The sequence below is a fragment of the Urocitellus parryii genome, chromosome 12 (assembly GCF_045843805.1).
Source record: "Urocitellus parryii isolate mUroPar1 chromosome 12, mUroPar1.hap1, whole genome shotgun sequence".
Taxonomy (NCBI): domain Eukaryota; kingdom Metazoa; phylum Chordata; class Mammalia; order Rodentia; family Sciuridae; genus Urocitellus; species Urocitellus parryii.
Window position 1 is genome coordinate 83,824,511 of NC_135542.1, and position 18,363 is coordinate 83,842,873.

Here is an 18,363-nt window from a genome sequence, read left to right on the forward strand (position 1 = left end):
TACATAGAATGACAAGTGTATGTTGACAATTAGGGTCAAAATCTTAGTGATACACACACAAAAATGCCCTTTTTGATATCGTAAGCCCCTTTAGTCTCTGTCTCAGGACATTTTTCAATATTTTATTAATTATATACTTTTTAAATTTTGTTTTAGTTTAGATATACATGACAGCAGGGTGTATTTTGACATATTATACATACATGGGGTATGTAATGGGTACAACCCATTACAATTTTGATCCCATTCTTGTGGTTGAACATGATGTGGAGTTATACTGGTCATGTTCATATGAGCATAGTATAGAAGTTGATTGGATTAGACAAAGGGGAATGAAGGGAAGGGAGGCGGGATAGGAATAGAAAAGATAGTAGAATTAGTTGAATATAATTTTCCTATACTGTTTTTGAATTGAAAATTATTTTTAGTAATATTAGTGCTTATAACTTTAAAATGCACCTGTGAAGAACTCTCTTCTAAACTTGATTTTAAAAGAAACTGAAGTATCTGAAAACTCAGAGGTGTTTTTTTTAATCCAAATTGTTATTAATTTTAAATAATGCAAAATTGAGGCAATGGATGTACATAAAAGCTTGGAACTACCAAATTATAGTAAACAATAATGAACTAGGACCCATAATTGTTCCTTAGTTTCTCCATTGTTTTAAATGTATTAATTTTTGTTTTTTCAGATATGCCAAGTAGTCTCAGAAAACTAAGGCATTTTCATTTGGTTCCTTATATAACCTCAGTCGCATTTTAAAGTTTGATGTTTGTGTTTTTGGTGAATAAAAATATCTTACCATACTAAAAATTTTCAAGTTATGGGAGCCAAGAACTTGTAAAATAAGGAAAAAGATACTGTGTTTAAGAATAGGAAAAAAATAACACTTGATAGGAATTTAAATTTTACCACCCACATGCACTTGTGAAAGTGAATTTGCTATGGAACTTGACCTTTTTAGAACCTATAACTTTTTCAGTGAATAAACACTAATTGTTATTGAATTAAAACATTTCAGGTTTTTTCTGTTTTGTGAGATTTTTTTTCTGTGCTTGAGCTTTCTTGCCAATTTCTGCCCCTTTGTAAATAGTTATCTTATACTTTAAAGTTACCTGCATTATCCCTACATTCTTTTTTACTGTAGGTCAGATACTCTAGAATATTTAACTTTTTGGTTATTTGTATTTCCCCCCACTAAAAGAATCACACTCCAGAGGTGGTTGCTGTTAGATTGTCATATCTGAGCAGGAACTAGGAATTTCATTTGTAGGAGCTTCTATTCATTATGCTGAAGGCATTAACCTCTTGCTTATGTGTAGCCTCACCACATTAGCCAGTTCTTTGAGGTTTGAGAGGAATTAGAGCTAACATTTGTTTTATTTTTTCTACCTTATCACCTTTACTATTGATAATTTTCTTAATCCCAAAGTTTGTTTAGTGCATATAAATGTAGCTTCTCTCCATCTTTGTGATGGCATTCATTTTGAAACATATTCTAATATCAAATTTTAATTATATGTGAATTTTTCCTCATGGTACATTTCACATGCATAGGTGAATAATCTTTGAATTGCATTTGGAGGAATAGTACCTGAAATCATTATTTTGGTGGTGGAGGATGCTGGGGATTGAACTCAAGGGCACTTGACCACTGAGCCACATCCCCAGCCCTATTTTATATTTTATTTAGAGACAAGGTCTCACTGAGTTGCTTAGTGCCTTGCTTTTTACTGAACCTGGCTTTGAACTCATGATCCTCCTGCCTCAGCCTCCCCAGCTGCAGAAATTGCAGGCGTGCACTGCCACGCCCAGCTGAAATCATCATTTTCACTGTTTCTCAAACTTTAATGTATATCAGAATCATTTGAGAGACTTGTTAAAACAGATTGTTGGGTACCACCTCCTGTTTCTTTCTTAAGAGTTTTAAAGTATGGGACTTGAGATTTTACACATCTGACACACAAACTGCTGATTTTGGAGACTACAGTTTGAGAACCATTGGCTTAAGTGATGGGTTTAAAATAGAAGCCTTGGGTGACACTAGTAATTGTTTGGCATATGTATATTCTTGCATCAGAGCACTTTAGAGAGCCTATATAATATATAGGGTATTGAGTTAGACCTTGAAATTATTTTCATTTTTCTAGCCACTAGATTAAGACCTTTCACGTATACTGTTATAAAGAATTGAATCTGTGAGTTGCTTTCATTAGCTTAGTCCCTGTTTTACAGGGAGTGGGGTTTTTCTGAAAGCATGTTTTTAGAAATTTACAGATTCTAGCATTACTGACTTGTCAACTTTGTTGTTTTTTTTCCCCCTCAGTTAAGGATGGCTTTTGTCTGGAATTTAACCTTTAATTGATAAATAGTCAGGAACTTATCAAATATTATTTCTTTTTTTTTTTTTTTTTTTTTTGAAAAGCAATACTGGTATATTACAAAAGATGACAGGGTGGATGACCATAAAAATAAAAACCCTCTGCCACAGTCTGGCTGGGCACAATTCAGGAGCCACTTGTCAAAAGAAACAAACTTTATTTTTAAAACTACAAACGCCAAACAACACAGCTCCTCAGGAAAAACCCTCAGAGCCCAACTGCCACTACCGGCTTCCACACGCCTCTCCCCACACCAACCACACCACCTCCCACAATCCTCCTGCTCTTGAGGCCGATTGGCTGGGTCACGTGGGCGGAGCCAAAGAAGTCCCCCAATGAGCAGTTCCGTAGTCTGAAGGGCAGGGAAACAGCCCAATGAACATCACCGCAGAGGAGCCAATCAGCTAGATGTTGCTGGGGCCGCTGTGAGCCAATCATCAGCTGGCAGTCTGAAGGGCAGGGAAACAGCCCAATGAACATCACCACAGAGGAGCCAATCAGCTAGATGTTGCTGGGGCCACTGTGAGCCAATCATCAGCCGGCAGCTGGGAGTTTGCTGGCAGCTGGAAGTTTTCTGGGGCCCCTTTGGCTGTGGCTCTCAACATCTCCCCCTCTCTGTTTAAACAACAAGCATGTGGCTTAGGGACCGTGCCTGCCTTAGGTTGTCCAATACTACATATGGTCCTTACCCGTCTTCGGATGAGCTGACCTCAGGGCGTCAGCCTCCTGTCTTAGGTTGGTACCATTGTAATTGGATCTTACCCGTCATTGACTACCGGTCCAGTATACAGCCACACCTGTGGAGAGGTACCAGCGGGGGGGTGAGGTTCTTTGCCTCACCTCTGTTGGCCCCCAAATAGCTGAACGATCATGACAAGCAGAAGAGAGGAAGATATACCAAGCCAATTGACAGCTCTTGTTGGAAAAATTGTACCACCGATGACATCATCAGCAAAAATACTCCAACACTACCACAAGTCGCTGCACCAACAGATAGTTCACAATGCATACAAGTGAGTTCACAATGCATACAAGTGACACATAGTTTAGGCAAGTTCTGTAAGCGGTTCAGTGATGGCTATTGCAGAGACTGTAGATTAGTTTTATCTTTGTCTTCACCGGCACAGGGATGAAGATAGGAATTCTGGCAATAATGGCTAAAGAAAAAATTATATAACATTCTAGAAGGTACTAAAAGAAAACAATTTTCTTAACAATTTACATTGTCTTCACTGGCACTGGGATGAAGATAGAAATTCTGGCAATAATAGCTAAAGAAAACATTGTGTAACATTCCAGAAGGCACTAAAAGAAAACAATTTTCTTTTTTTTTTTTTTTTATAGTAGAGTATTTTTTCTTTTTTTTTTTTTTTTTATTGTTGGTCGTTCAAAACATTACATAGTTCCTCATACATCATATTTCACAGTTTGATTCAAATGAGTTATGAACTCCCAATTTTATCCCGTATACAGATTGCTGCATCACATCAGTTACCCTTCCATTGATTGACATATTGCCTTTCTAGTGTCTGATGTATTCTGCTGTCTATATTATTCTCTACTATCCCCCTCCCCTCCCCTCCCCTCCCCTTTTCTCTCTCTACCCCTTCTACTGTAAATCACTTCTTCCATTTGAATTATCTTGTCTTACCCCTCCTTTCCTCTTATATGTCATTTTGTATAACCCTGAGGATCGCCTTCCATTTCCATGCGATTCCCCTTCTCGTTTCCTTTCCCTCCCACCTCTCAACCCTGTTAATGAAAATCTTCGTCTCAAGCTCTTCGTCCCTACCCTGTCCTTGTTTCCTCCCCTTATATCAGAGGAGTCATTTGGTATTTGTTTTTTAAAGATTGACTAGCTTCACTTAGCATAATCTGCTCTAATGCCATCCATTTCCCTCCAAATTCTATGATTTTGTCATTTTTAAATGCAGAGTAATACTCCATTGTGTATAAATGCCACATTTTTTTAATCCATTCATCTATTGAAGGGCATCTAGGCTGATTCCACAATCTTGCTATCGTGAATTGTGCTGCTATGAACATCGATGTAGCAGTGTCCCTGTAGCATGCTCTTATTAGGTCTTTAGGGAATAGACCGAGAAGGGGAATAGCTGGGTCAAATGGTGGTTCCATTCCCAGCTTTCCAAGAAATCTCCATACTGCTTTCCAAATTGGCTGCACCAATTTGCAGTCCCACCAGCAATGAACAAGAGTGCCCTTTTCCCCACATCCTCTCCAGCACTTATTGTTGTTTGACTTCCTAATGGCTGCCAATCTTACTGGAGTGAGATGGTATCTTAGGGTAGTTTTGATTTGCATTTCTCTGACTGCTAGCGATGGTGAGCATTTTTTCATGTACTTATTGATTGATTGTATGTCCTCTTCTGAGAAGTGTCTGTTCAGGTCCTTTGCCCATTTATTGATTGGGTTACTTGTTGTCTTATTGTCTAATTTTTTGAGTTCTTTATATATTCTGGTTATTAGGGCTCTATCTGAAGTGTGTGGAGTAAAGATTTGTTCCCAGGATGTAGGCTCCCTGTTTATCTCTCTTATTGTTTCTTTTGCTGAGAAAAAACTTTTTAGTTTGAGTAAGTCCCATTTGTTGATTCTAGTTGTTAACTCTTGCGCTATGGGTGTCCTATTGAGGAATTTGGAGCCTGCTCCCACAGTATGTAGATCATAACCAACTTTTTCTTCTATCAGATGCCGTGTCTCTGATTTAATATCAAGCTCCTTGATCCATTTTGAGTTAACTTTTGTGCAAGGCGAGAGATAGGGATTCAGATTCATTTTGATGCAAATGGATTTCCAGTTTTCCCAGCACCATTTGTTGAAGATGCTATCCTTCCTCCATTGCATGCTTTTAGCCCCTTTATCAAATATAAGATAGTTGTAGTTTTGTGGATTGGTTACTGTGTCCTCTATTCTATACCATTGGTCCACCCGCCTGTTTTGGTACCAGTACCATGCTGTTTTCGTTACTATTGCTCTGTAGTATAGTTTGAAGTCTGGTATCGCTATACCGCCTGATTCACACTTCCTGCTTAGTATTGTTTTTGCTATTCTGGGTCTTTTATTATTCCATATGAATTTCATGATTCTTTTATCTATTTCTACAAGAAATGCAGCTGGGATTTTGATTGGCATTGCATTGAACTTATAGAGAACTTTTGGTAATATCGCCATTTTGATGATGTTGGATCTGCCTATCCATGAGCAGGGTATATTTTTCCATCTTCTAAGGTCTTCTTCTATGTCTTTCTTTAGGGTTTTGTAATTTTCATTGTATAAATCTTTCACCTCTTTTGTTAGGTTGATTCCCAAGTATTTTATTTTTTGGGGGGATATTGTGAATGGAGTAGTTGTCCTCATTTCCGTTTCAGAGGATTTGTCGCTGATATACAGGAATGCCTTTGATTTATGCGTGTTGATTTTATATCCTGCCACTTTGCTGAATTCATTTATTAGCTCTAATAGCTTCTCTGTAGACCCTTTTGGGTCTGCTAGGTATAGAATCATATCATCTGCAAATAGTGATAATTTAAGTTCTTCTTTTCCAATTTTTATCCCTTTAATTTCTTTCGTCTGTCTAATTGCTCTGGCCAGTGTTTCGAGGACTATGTTGAACAGAAGTGGTGAGAGAGGGCATCCCTGTCTTGTACCAGATCTTAGAGGGAATGCCTTCAATTTTTCTCCATTCAGAATGATGCTGGCCTGTGGCTTATCATATATTGCTTTTACAATGTTGAGGTATGATCCTGTTATCCCTAATTTTTCTAGAGTTTTGAACATAAAGGGATGCTGTACTTTGTCGAATGCTTTTTCTGCGTCTATCGAGACTATCATATGGTTCTTATTTTTTAGTCTATTGATGTGGTGGATAACATTTATTGATTTCCGTATATTGAACCAGCCTTGCATCCCATGGATGAATCCTACTTGATCATGGTGTATAATTTTTTTGATATGTATTTGAATCCGGTTCGCCAGAATTTTATTGAGAATTTTTGCGTCAAGGTTCATTAGAGATATTGGTCTGTAGTTTTCTTTCTTTGAAGTGTCTTTGTCTGGTTTCGGAATCAGGGTGATGTTGGCCTCGTAGAATGAATTTGGAAGTTCTCCCTCTTTTTCTATTTCCTGAAATAGCTTGAAAAGTATTGGTGTTAGTTCCTCTTTAAAGGTTTTGTAAAACTCTGCTGTATACCCATCCGGTCCTGGGCTTTTCTTAGTTGGTAGTCTTTTGATGGTTTCTTCTATTTCTTCTATTGTTATTGGTCTGTTTAGGTTGTCTATATCCTCCTGGTTCAATCTGGGCAGATCGTAAGACTTAAGGAATTTATCTATGCCTTCACTATCTTCTATTTTATTGGAGTATAAGGCTTCAAAATAGTCTCTGATTATCTTCTGTATTTCTGAAGTGTCTGTTGTGATATTGCCTTTTTCATCCCGTATGCTAGTAATCTGGGTTCTCTCTCTTCTTCTCTTCGTTAGCATGGCTAAGGGTCTGTCAATTTTATTTATTTTTTCAAAGAACCAGCTTTTAGTTTTGTCAATTTTTTCAATTGTTTCTTTTGTTTCAATTTCATTAATTTCAGCTCTGATTTTGATTATTTCTTGCCTTCTACTTCTTTTGCTGTTGTTTTGCTCCTCTTTTTCTAGGATTTTGAGATGAAGTATGAGATCATTTATTTGTTGGTTTTTTCTTTTTTTGAGGAATGAACTCCAAGCAATGAATTTTCCTCTTAGGACTGCTTTCAATGTGTCCCATAGATTCCGATATGTTGTGTCCGTGTTTTCATTTAACTCTAGGAATTTTTTAATTTCCTCCTTGATGTCTTCAATAACCCATATGTCACTCAGCAACCTGTTGTTCATTCTCCAAGTGATGCTTGATTTTTCCTTTCTTCTTTTATCATTGATTTTCAGTTTCATTCCATTATGATCAGATAAGATGCATGGTATTATCTCTACCCCTTTATATTGTCTAAGAGTTGCCCTGTGACATAATATATGGTCTATTTTTGAGAAGGTTCCATGTGCTGCTGAAAAAAAAGTGTAACTACTTGATGTTGGGTGGTAAAGTCTATATATGTCAATTAAGTCTAGGTTATTAATTGTGTTGTTGAGTTCTATAGTTTCCTTGTTTAACTTTTGTTTGGAAGATCTGTCCAGTGGTGAGAGAGGTGTGTTGAAGTCTCCCATGATGATTGTATGGTGGTCTATCAGACTCTTGAACTTGAGAAGAGTTTGCTTGATGAACACCGCTGCACCATTATTTGGGGCATATATATTTATGATTGTTATGTCTTGTTGGTTTATGGTTCCCTTGAGCAGTATGAAGTGTCCTTCTTTATCCCTTTTGATTAGCTTTGGCTTGAAATCTATTTTATTAGATATGAGTATGGACACGCCTGCTTGTTTCCGCTGTCCATATGAGTGGTATGATTTTTCCCAACCTTTCACCTTCAGTCTATGGATATCTTTTTCTATCAGATGCGTCTCCTGTAGACAGCATATTGTTGGGTCTTGTTTTGTGATCCATTCTACTAGCCTGTGTCTCTTAATTGGTGAGTTTAAGCCATTGACATTTAGGGTTATTATTGAGATATGGTTTGTACTTCTATCCATATTTGTTTGTTGATGTTACTAAACCTGATTTGTTATCCTCTTTGACTACTTTCCCCCCTTTACTGTCCTACCTCCCATTGTTGGTTTTCAATGTTATTTTCCCTTTCCTCTTCCTGCAATGTTTTGCCAAGGATTTTTTGAAGAGATGGTTTTCTAGCTGCGAATTCTTTTAACTTTTGTTTATCATGGAAGGTTTTAATTTCATCTTCTAACCTGAAGCTTAATTTTGCCGGATACACGATTCTTGGTTGGAACCCATTTTCTTTCAGTGTTTGAAATATGTTATTCCAGGATCTTCTAGCTTTCAGAGTCTGTGTTGAGAGATCAGCTGTTATCCTGATTGGTTTACCCCTAAATGTAATCTGCTTCCTTTCCCTTGTAGCTTTTAAAATTCTTTCCTTATTCTGTATGTTGGACATCTTCACTATAATGTGTCTAGGTGTGGATCTCTTATGGTTTTGTACATTCGGCGTCCTGTAGGCTTCTAGGATTTGGGATTCTGTCTCATTCTTCAAGTCTGGGAAGTTTTCTCGTATTATTTCATTGAATAGGCTGTGTATTCCTCTGGTTTGGAGCTCTGTGCCTTCCTGTATCCCAATGACTCTTAAATTTGGTCTTTTGATATTGTCCCATATTTCTTGGATGTTCTGTTCATGGTTTCTTAGCAGACTTGCTGAGCTGTCTATGTTCTTTTCCAGTTGAAATACTTTGTCTTCATTGTCTGATGTTCTCTCTTCTAAGTGATCTACTCTGCTGGTAGTATTCTCAATTGAGTTTTTAAGTTGGTTTATTTTTTCCTGCAATTCTAGTATTTCTATTTGTTTGTTTTTTATTTCCTCTATCTCCCTGTGAAATTGATCTTTTACTTCCTGGATTTGTTTGTCAATGTGATCTTTCATTATCTGATTTTGCTGTCTCATGTCTTCCTTGAGACTCCAGATCATCTGAAGCATGTATATCCTGATCTCTCTATCTGACATTCCATCTGTTGCACCTATTACCTCTTCTAAAGTTGAGTTGACCTGCATTGCCTGTGGTCCTTTCTTTCCTTGTCTTTTCATACTGCTGGCGTTTCTTTCTGCTTGGTGAAACTGTTGTGTTTTGAAATTTTCCCTCTATTTATTTATATTGCTCTTGTATAGTTGAATAATCACCCTTGCAGGGCATGTAGTGGCTGTGATCCTCCTCCAATTGGTGTGATCCGTCTACCACGCTGGGAGGCCCTAGGTCTGCTCTGCTGGTCGGTCAAAGGTCCGCCTACCCAGCAGGCACGAGGGGCACCTCTATCACTCCGCAGGTTGCTGGGCCTAACCTCCCGATGGGTCAAAGGTTCGCCTAGCTTGCAGGGGGCTGCTCCCGGAGCGAGAGCTAGGCCTCCCGGGGGAGCCCGGATGGTGGAGGCCGACTGCCGGTTCAGGCGGGGTGGGCCAAGCCGCACTGGGTGCCGGCGGCTTGCAAACGCGGCTGGTATCAGCAGGACTTAACTCCTGCACCCGCTGCGGGGGCACCTTTATCGCCGAGTAGCTGCGGTCGCGTGGTTGGGACCCGGGCGGGTGGGGCCGCTTCTCCCAGGGCGAGAGCTGGGCCTCCCGGGGGAGCCCGGATGGCGGAGGACTGCCGGTTCAGGCGGAGCGGGCCAAGCCGCTCCGGGATCCCGCGGGTTGCAAAGGTGGCTGGCGTCTGCAGGACTTAACTTCTGCACCCGCTGCCGGTTCGGGCGGGGCGGGCCAAGCCGCTCAGGGATCCCGCTGGTTGCAAAGGCGGTTGGCGTCCGCAGGACTTAACTTCTGCACCCGCCGCCGGTTCGGGCGGGGCGGGCCAAGCCGCTCAGGGTTCCCGCGAGTTGCAAAGGCGGCTGGCGTCTGCAGGACTTAACTTCTGCACCCGCCACGTGGGCACCTTTATTGCCTAGTAGCTGTGGCTGCCTGGTTAGGAACCGGGCTGGTGGGGCCGCTTTTCCCAGGGCGAGAGCTAGGCCTCCCGGGGGAGCCTGTATGTCGGAGGACTGCCGGTTCCGGCGGGGCGGGCCAAGCCGCTCAGGGATCCCGCGGGTTGCAAAGGTGGCTGGCGTCTGCAGGACTTAACTTCTGCACCCACCACGAGGGCACCTTTATCTCCAAGTAGCTGAGGCCACCTGGTTAGAAACCGGGCGGGTGGGGCCGCTTCTCCCAGGGCGAGAGCTAGGCCTCCCGGGGGAGCCCGTATGGCGGAGGACTGCCGGTTCGGGCGGGGTGGGCCAAACCGCTCAGGGTTCCCGCGGGTTGCAAAGGTGGCTGGCGTCTGCAGGACTTAACTTCTGCACCCGCCGGTTCGGGCGGGGCGGGCCAAGCCGCTCAGGGATCCCGCTGGTTGCAAAGGCGGCTGGCGTCTGCAGGACTTAACTTCTGCACCCGCCACGTGGGCACCTTTATTGCCGAGTAGCTGTGGCTGCCTGGTTAGGAACCAGGCGGGTGGGGCCGCTTCTCCCAGGTCGAGAGCTAGGCCTCCCGGGGGAGCCCGTATGGCAGAGGACTGCCGGTTCGGGCGGGGCGGGCCAAGCCACTCAGGGTTCCCGGGGGTTGCAAAGGTGGCTGGCGTCTGCAGGACTTAACTTCTGCACCCGCCACGTGGGCACCTTTATCGCTGAGTAGCTGTGGCCGCCAGGTTAGGAAGCGGGCGGGTGGGGCCGCTTCTCCCAGGGCGAGAGCTAGGCCTCCAGGGGGAGCCGCCTGCCGGAGCGGCTGATGGTTGGGGGACTAGACCTCTGTGCCCGCGTGGCCTTCCAAGATCCACTTCTCTGGGGCAACCTGTCACTTTGAGTAAACCTACCAGTTCACGGCAGCTCTCCTCTTAAGGAAGTTATGCTAGAAGTTCCTCCGTAGCTAGGCTGCAGCTGTTTCGATGAGTCTTTCATATCCCGTTAAAGTGGAGACGTTGGAGTCGCTGCTTCCTCGCCGGCCGCCATGTTGGATCCCCTCAACAATTTTCTTAACAATTTACATTATCTCCACCGGCACCTCAGTCGCTCCCCGTGCGAGCCACCAAATGCCGCAGTCTGGCTGGGCACAATTCAGGAGCCACTTGTCAAAAGAAACAAACTTTATTTTTAAAACTACAAACGCCAAACAACACAGCTCCTCAGGAAAAACCCTCAGAGCCCAACTGCCACTACCGGCTTCCACACGCCTCTCCCCACACCAACCACACCACCTCCCTCAAATATTATTTCTAAATATGTAAAGCTTCACTCTTTTTAGGTCAGTAGCCTGGATTATCCATTTTTTGTTTTGTTGATACAAAATGTTGATCCCTCACCCCTAGTTTCTATACCCATCCAGAATGTCTTTCTTCAGAAGCCATTAGAACATGTAAGATGGTTTACCCTCTGAAATGTCAGTGTCTCTACCATGCCAGTCTAAGAAACTAAATACTAACTCAAGTGCCTTAGTAGAGGAGGTGAAGCTCAGTGGTAGAATGTATGCTTAGCATACACAATGTCCACAGTTCTAACACCAACACCACATACACAAAATAAAACCAAATACCTCATTGGAGTCCAAGATCAAACACTTAAATTGACACTAAAGGATGTAGACATCACAAAATAGAATCAGCTCTCACTTCTCCAAGCATACAAAAGTGGCCCTTTCCTACAACTTCATTCTTATAATCATCATAAAGGGTTGGATTGCCAGGTGTGGTGGTGCACACCTGTAATTCCAGTGGCTCAGGAAGCTAAGGCAGGAGGATCACAAGTTCAAATCCAGTCTCAGCAACTTATCGAGGCCCTTAGCAACTCAGCAAGACCCTGTCTCTAATAAAGTATTTTAAAAAGGGCTCAGGATGTAGCTCAGTGGTTAAGCACCTCTAGGTTCAATCCCCAGTACCCCCCGAAAAAAAGAAGTGTTAGATTCTTTCCACACCCTCATCCCAAGTTGCATGTATGCTTTTGTGTGACAGTAATAAATATGCTCTTTAAAATGTCTGATTTAAAATATAAGATCTGGGGCTGGGGTTGTGGCTCAGTGGTAGAGTGCTTGCCTAGCATGTGTGAGGCACTGGGTTCGATTCTCAGCACTACATAAAAATAAAAAAATAAAATAAATGTCCATCAACAACTAAAAAAATTTTTTTTAAATAAAATAAAATATAAGATCTGGCTTCCAAAACACTTGATTATAAAGTTATGATTATAAAATAGTTTCTATTATAATGCTACAAGATTTTCTGTAATCAAAATATTTTTAGTAATTTCCAAGTAAGCTTCATTTGTTTTCAGCTTATTTCAGTGCACAATTTTATGCCAATTTTTTTTCTTCAAAAAAGGAGGATGTGACCATTATTATGTGAAGCTTTTTCTTAAAAAAAAAAAAAGAATACTCATGAATATATGTTAAAATTGAATGTCTAAATCAATACACATAATGGTGGGATTCATTGTTATATATTCATACATGCACATGATATAATGATATAATTTGATCAATATCATTCCCTGGTATTTCTCCTTATCCCCCCCCCATCCCTTTCCTTTATTGATCGCCTTTCAGTTTTCATGAGATTCCTACCCAACATACACATACACACACACACACCTATACACCTTTTCCTCTTTAGCTTCTACATATGAGAGAAGACATACAATCCTTGACTTTGAGTTTGGCTTATTGTGCTTAACATAATGTTCTCAAGTTTTATCCATTTTCCTATAATGACAATTTAATTCCTCTTTATGGCTGAATAAAACCCGATTGTGCATATATACCATATTTTATTTTATCCATTCATCCACTGACCAGACACCTAAGCTGGTTTCATAGTTTGGCTGTTGTGAATTGGATGTACACCATTTCATCATAACAGTTTAGCAAACATTTTTCTGGTCTGGAAAGTAAAAGATTAACACATTGATTTATGTATTATAGTTGAAATATTACACTTGAGAAATTTACTACAGTGTTGCAAAGTATAAACTACAAAATGTAATCTTCTATATTGAAAGATTCTGGCTTCTATCATTGGTTTCGTTTTTATGCCATCCTTGATGCCACTCTTACGTTTACCATTAGTACTGCAACTCTTGAAACAAACCCACGAGTGAGCTTTGGAAATATACAGACTGGTGCACTAAGAATTCTAGGCTCCCAGCTCACAGTGCAGGAGGAGATGAATGTGCATTCATATGAATAAATTGTTCTGTTTACCTTTTAAGCAGGAAGTCAAATTAATTATATCATGTGGTAATTATACAGTGAAAGGTTATAAACCAGTTTTTGGACTGAAAAAACAGGGTGGCAATGATAATTCGGTGAAATACAGTAATTTTTTTTTTAAGTTTATGGGTTGATTTTCCCCCCACCCACCAATTAATGTCTAATATACCTTTTTCAGGGCATGTTAGAGCCCACCAAGGAACCATTGAAACCACTCTCTGCCGCAGAAAAAATTGCTTCCATTGGTCAGACAACCACCTTGACACCAGAGATGAACACATGTACATCTGATCAATTCCAGGTAAAAATATCCATATTTATACAGATGTGTTTTGCATATATTGACACATGTCCACATGTACCTTTTTCCTTACTATATTACTTTGTTTTGATGATGGACATGGGATTGATTGTTAATTAACATTCCTTGGAATACAATGAGCAAATTATCTCTACTTTTCAAAAACAGAAAGGCATAATATGAAAACAGGGTAATTGTGGATAATTTTTTAAACCAGCACATGCCTTAGTCTCTTGACTTATAAAATGAAGAGTTTGAAGAAGGGATCTCAAAAGTATATTGCAGTTTGAATATTATATGATCATAATTACTGACTCAAATCTGGTAAGTGCCAAAATTTAAAAAAAAAAGGGAAACAATGCATTTATACCAACTCTTCAGTTCTACTATGGTATGTTTTTCCTGAAATCCTTTAAAAATTTAGAAAGCAACAAAAGCTGTCTTACCTTTCTTGTGCTTTACTTCTTTGGCACATTTAAGCACAAGCTTTATTTCAGTTCAGTATGCTTATATTAAAGTCTGCCCTCTCACTTTGTATCTGGAGAAAATAGGCCTTTTTGGCTTGCTTACTCTTCCCACATCAAATTAGAAACTGACTCAGTGCTGGTTAAACATTGTTTTGTTAGTGAACACTAACGTTTCTAAACCATGTTCTTGCCATGTGTGTCATTTCTTAAGCTTAAATACCATCTTCAGTAGTATCTAACACAAAAATGTACTTTTGGATAGCTTTGCCCAAAATGTGTATTCCATTGAACACAAATCCCCAGCAATGGTCTACTAAAATAAGGTTCCAGGGTAAAATAATTGGGAAATAATTCTTATACCTCCAAATCCACCCTTGAAGACTAGCAACACACACAGTAAAGATTCTGAAGAGTCATGTTGTAAATAATCCTATTTAATTCTAACTCATTTCTCAAATTTACTTGGCCCCAAGACCCTTTTGCAGGGGCAGGGAAGAAAAGCACTCCTGTAGAATCAGCATTTTTAAGAACATTAGAAAATGATGCATAGGTCCACATCTCATTTGTGTTTCAAGAAATAGCTAATGTTACTGCTGCATACCACGGTGGTTATTCTTGGGCATGGTTTAAACATCAATTTGAAGCCATTGAATTACTGGCACAAAATTAGTTGGCAAGGTAATCTGATGTGTACAGTGCTTGGCTTTACTGATGGTTGGGCAAGCAGACAAGGTGGCTTCAGCAAAATATCTCAGTAGGTAGAATCTTAGTTAACTTTCCTTTCATTGCCTTGATATTGCCTTCTGGCTATCAACTGCTATCACAACCCTGCCTATCTATGAATATTCCAAAATTACCTCTCCCATAGTACATCTCCACTTCTACTCTGTCAACATTCTTATTTCTATAGTATAAGGTATTAGGAAAGTAACTACTTGGAACATTTACTGAAAATAAAGCTTTCTTACTGAAACATTTATTGCTAAGTTTTGTTTGCCTTCTTCTTCTCTTCAGCCAACCACTTCCACATGTTCAGCCCCATAAGCTATTGCATATTTTATTGGAGTTAGCTGTTGCCTGTCATTTTTGCCCCTTGTTGATTTGATCTTACACGTTCATTTTATGCATACCTCACAGCTTGTCATCTTTTATATAGTTTGATTTTTGACTTGATTAAAAGCGTATTCCACATGATATAATAGAGAACATGTGTTAATTTAGAATTCTGTAAGATGTCTGACCTCCACCACTGAATTGTATGACCCTTGCTTGTCTCCATCTCTGATTCAGGTTAAAATAGTTAACATCTGAAGTTGCATTATAAAGATTCTCCTTATATAAAATGATATTTCCACTAGTCCTTGGCATGCCATATAATTTAGTTTTTATTTTTGGTCATGCAGTAATACTGTTAACATCTTCCCAGTAGTCATATTTTCCAAATGAAATAGCTCTATCCCATAGTACTAGAAGCTTACTAAAATGTGTCAAGAAAAATCTGTGTTCAGTACCTAATTTTTTCTTTCCCACCCCTCCAACCAGCAGTGTTGTATAATTTCCATTGTGACAGTGCTTTTGGGTCTTCTTGTTCTGTCCCAGTTTTGATACCCATTGAGTTTGGTTTTGTTGGACTTTTTTATTTTCAGACTGGCTTAGATTTCTTGTAACCATTGTATCTCTTCTTAAGGAATTAAAATGCTTATTAATAATTGTTAATGGTATTTTTCTGAGATACTTTTACCTGAAAAGACAGCTCATGTGTAATACTGATACCTTTTGTTTTTATTCACTTTTTTTTTCTTTTTTTGGTGGGCGGAGTGCAAGGGATTGAACCCAGGGGTGCTTAACACGGAGCTACCCTCCCAGCCCTTGTTCACATTTTATTGAGGCAGGGTCTCACTGAGTTGCTAAGGCTGGCTTTGAACTCACGATCCTCCTGCCTCATCCTCCTCAAGCTACTGTGATTACAGGCAAATACCACCACACCCAGCTCTACCCACTGAATTCAAAGGTCACATTATTCGAGGTGCCATTACTGCTTGCCCCTCAATAAATACTTAAACCACACATTATTCACGGCAATAGAGCAATATTTCTGACAAGCAGTAATAAAATTAGTCCCCACTAGCAACTTCTCATGGGATGCTTGATGTGACTTTTTTAGTTGTGAATCAGAATTTTAAAACTAGAAGAAAAAATATCTAATACCATAATCCATTTTTTCAGAAAGAAAATATTTGGAAAAACTGAGTGACTTGTCCCAAATCATACATTAGTGGTACCACTAGGACTAAAATCCAAATCTGTTTCCATTCTGCATATTTGTTCTTTTTGTTATGACCTTGTTTTCGAAGTGCTTTTGTCTCTGCAGTAATCATTTATACCACATTATTTCAAGTTGTTTTAAAATGCTTCATCCGAGTGCTTTCTCTTTGAGTTTCCTTACCTGTAAATGTCAATAGCCAGTTTTTGCTTACCTATTGTTTTTCATCTTCATTCCTGCTAAATGTTGATTTATGTTCATACCCATTCTTATAATTTTGGTCGTGTCCTCAAAATGCCATATACCTGTATGGAAAGCTAATATTCCGACAAACCACAGAGATATTTCTTAGTACCCACCTCCTTGACATTATTTAGATAGAACATATTACAGAGTTTGCTTCATTCGTCCGAAATTTTGTTATTGCACAAATCTAGGTTTTGTCCATCCATTCATTGAGTATAAGTAAAAGGTCTTATTAATCCAAAAGTGGAATAAGTTGAATCTGCTGGACTGCTTAGTTTTGTTTTCTGGGATGAGCTCAAAAAAGGTCTTTTCTAAATGTTTATTAATCTTGCCAGATAGATTTTAAACTAAACTTTTACCAGCATTTTAAAAACTTATTTGAAATAATTATAGATTCATAGAATGTTGCAAAGATAACACAGAGAAATCCCCTATTCCCCAAGATACATCTTACATAATTAAGGTACAGAATAAAAACCAGGAATATGATATTGGTATAATATGTGTATGTAGTTCTGTATTACACGTAGAATTAGGTAACTACCACTGTAATAAACATACAGAACTCTTTCATTACCATAAAGTTAATAGTCACATTCCACTCTCCCCAACTGTCTTTTATCCATAGAACCTCTAATATCAATGTTTTACTTGGTTTTTATTCTCTTTCTCAATGTCCAAGCTGGACCAAATTTTTGGAAATTAAACACTTAATTTTGCCTATCAGTAGTATCCCAGTTATATCAACACAATTATAATATCATGGGATTAGACTTTCCAAAATTTCAAATTTCCAGAATTCAGGCTTCTGTCCACAGTGTCTTTACCTACCCAGGAATATTTTTTTTAAAGGAAAAGATGACATGTTGATATTAAAATTCTAAAAAAAAAAACACAAAAACACAGGTTGTTCCTAAAAGTTGCCCACAGCATTCCAAAACTAGAAAAACCAAAAATTTTTTTCCTTTTAAGAATATTCTTAAAATGAAATGAATACTCATTTTTAAAATGTTTTTAAACTACCTTTCATTTTATATAAACATTTGCTTATTTTACCTTTATATTTGGCAGTTATGAAATTTTGAAACCTAGAATAGTCAAATAAGTTCTGAAAATTCTTTTTAGTGCTTTATTTTAAAAATTAAATTCTGTTATCAGATAAGTAATTGATAAGTCAGAGAAGTTTTTTTTTAATGTAAGTCCCATCTATTGGCTCATAATTTCTTTTTGGAAAATCATAAGCTTAGAGACCTTGGACTTTAAACCTTCTCATTTTATAGGAAGATCACTAAATTAACTGAAATATACAAAGGTCATACAACTAGTTACTTACTGGTTACTTAATGTTGAACAACCCAAATCTCATTTTCAGTATGGTACTTTCTCTAATATGCTATATTTTATCTGTTAAGAAAGTTTAAATGACCAGTCATTTAAAATAAATTTAATCACTTCTTAGTGAAAAAAGTCCATGAGTTTTTAAAATATTTTCTTATTGATCAAGCTAATAGTTTGACAGAATCAGTTCATAAATTTGTTTGAAAATGTAAAGATAATCTCATTTCTGAGGTGAAGTTTTTTTTTTTAATGTCAGTAAGCTGTATTGTTTATAAATCTTGCAATTTCAGTTTGTGTTATATTTGTAGGTAACCTTCTGAAATTGTAAATTATCCCAATTTTTGTCTTTAGGTACTTTGTTGCCTAGTAGTCTTATTGTAATAGTTTTTTTATTTTGCTTTGTTTATTAAGGATTCTTTACGTTGCTACAACCTGTACTGATTAATTTTGATTTTTTGGTTTTCAACTCTAGGAGTCTCTACCACCCGTCCAGTTTGACTGGAGTAGCAGTGGCCTTACTAACCCTTTAGATGGTACGTCTCT

The 18,363-nt window shown here is 38.9% G+C and overlaps 1 protein-coding gene across 7 annotated transcripts in view; it reads left to right on the forward strand.

Annotated features, from left to right (window-relative positions):
• Aftph (aftiphilin) overlaps positions 1 to 18,363 on the forward strand; it is a 70,659-nt gene that overhangs the window by 38,014 nt on the left and 14,282 nt on the right. For 6 of the 7 annotated variants that reach the window (XM_077791867.1, XM_077791866.1, XM_026387199.2 and 3 more), the window contains 2 exons: positions 13,384 to 13,506; positions 18,293 to 18,353. In XM_077791867.1, coding sequence (XP_077647993.1) covers positions 13,384 to 13,506; positions 18,293 to 18,353 — 184 coding nt within the window. The remainder of the gene's footprint in view (positions 1 to 13,383; positions 13,507 to 18,292; positions 18,354 to 18,363) is intronic. The other variant, XM_077791871.1, reaches the window with a different exon arrangement.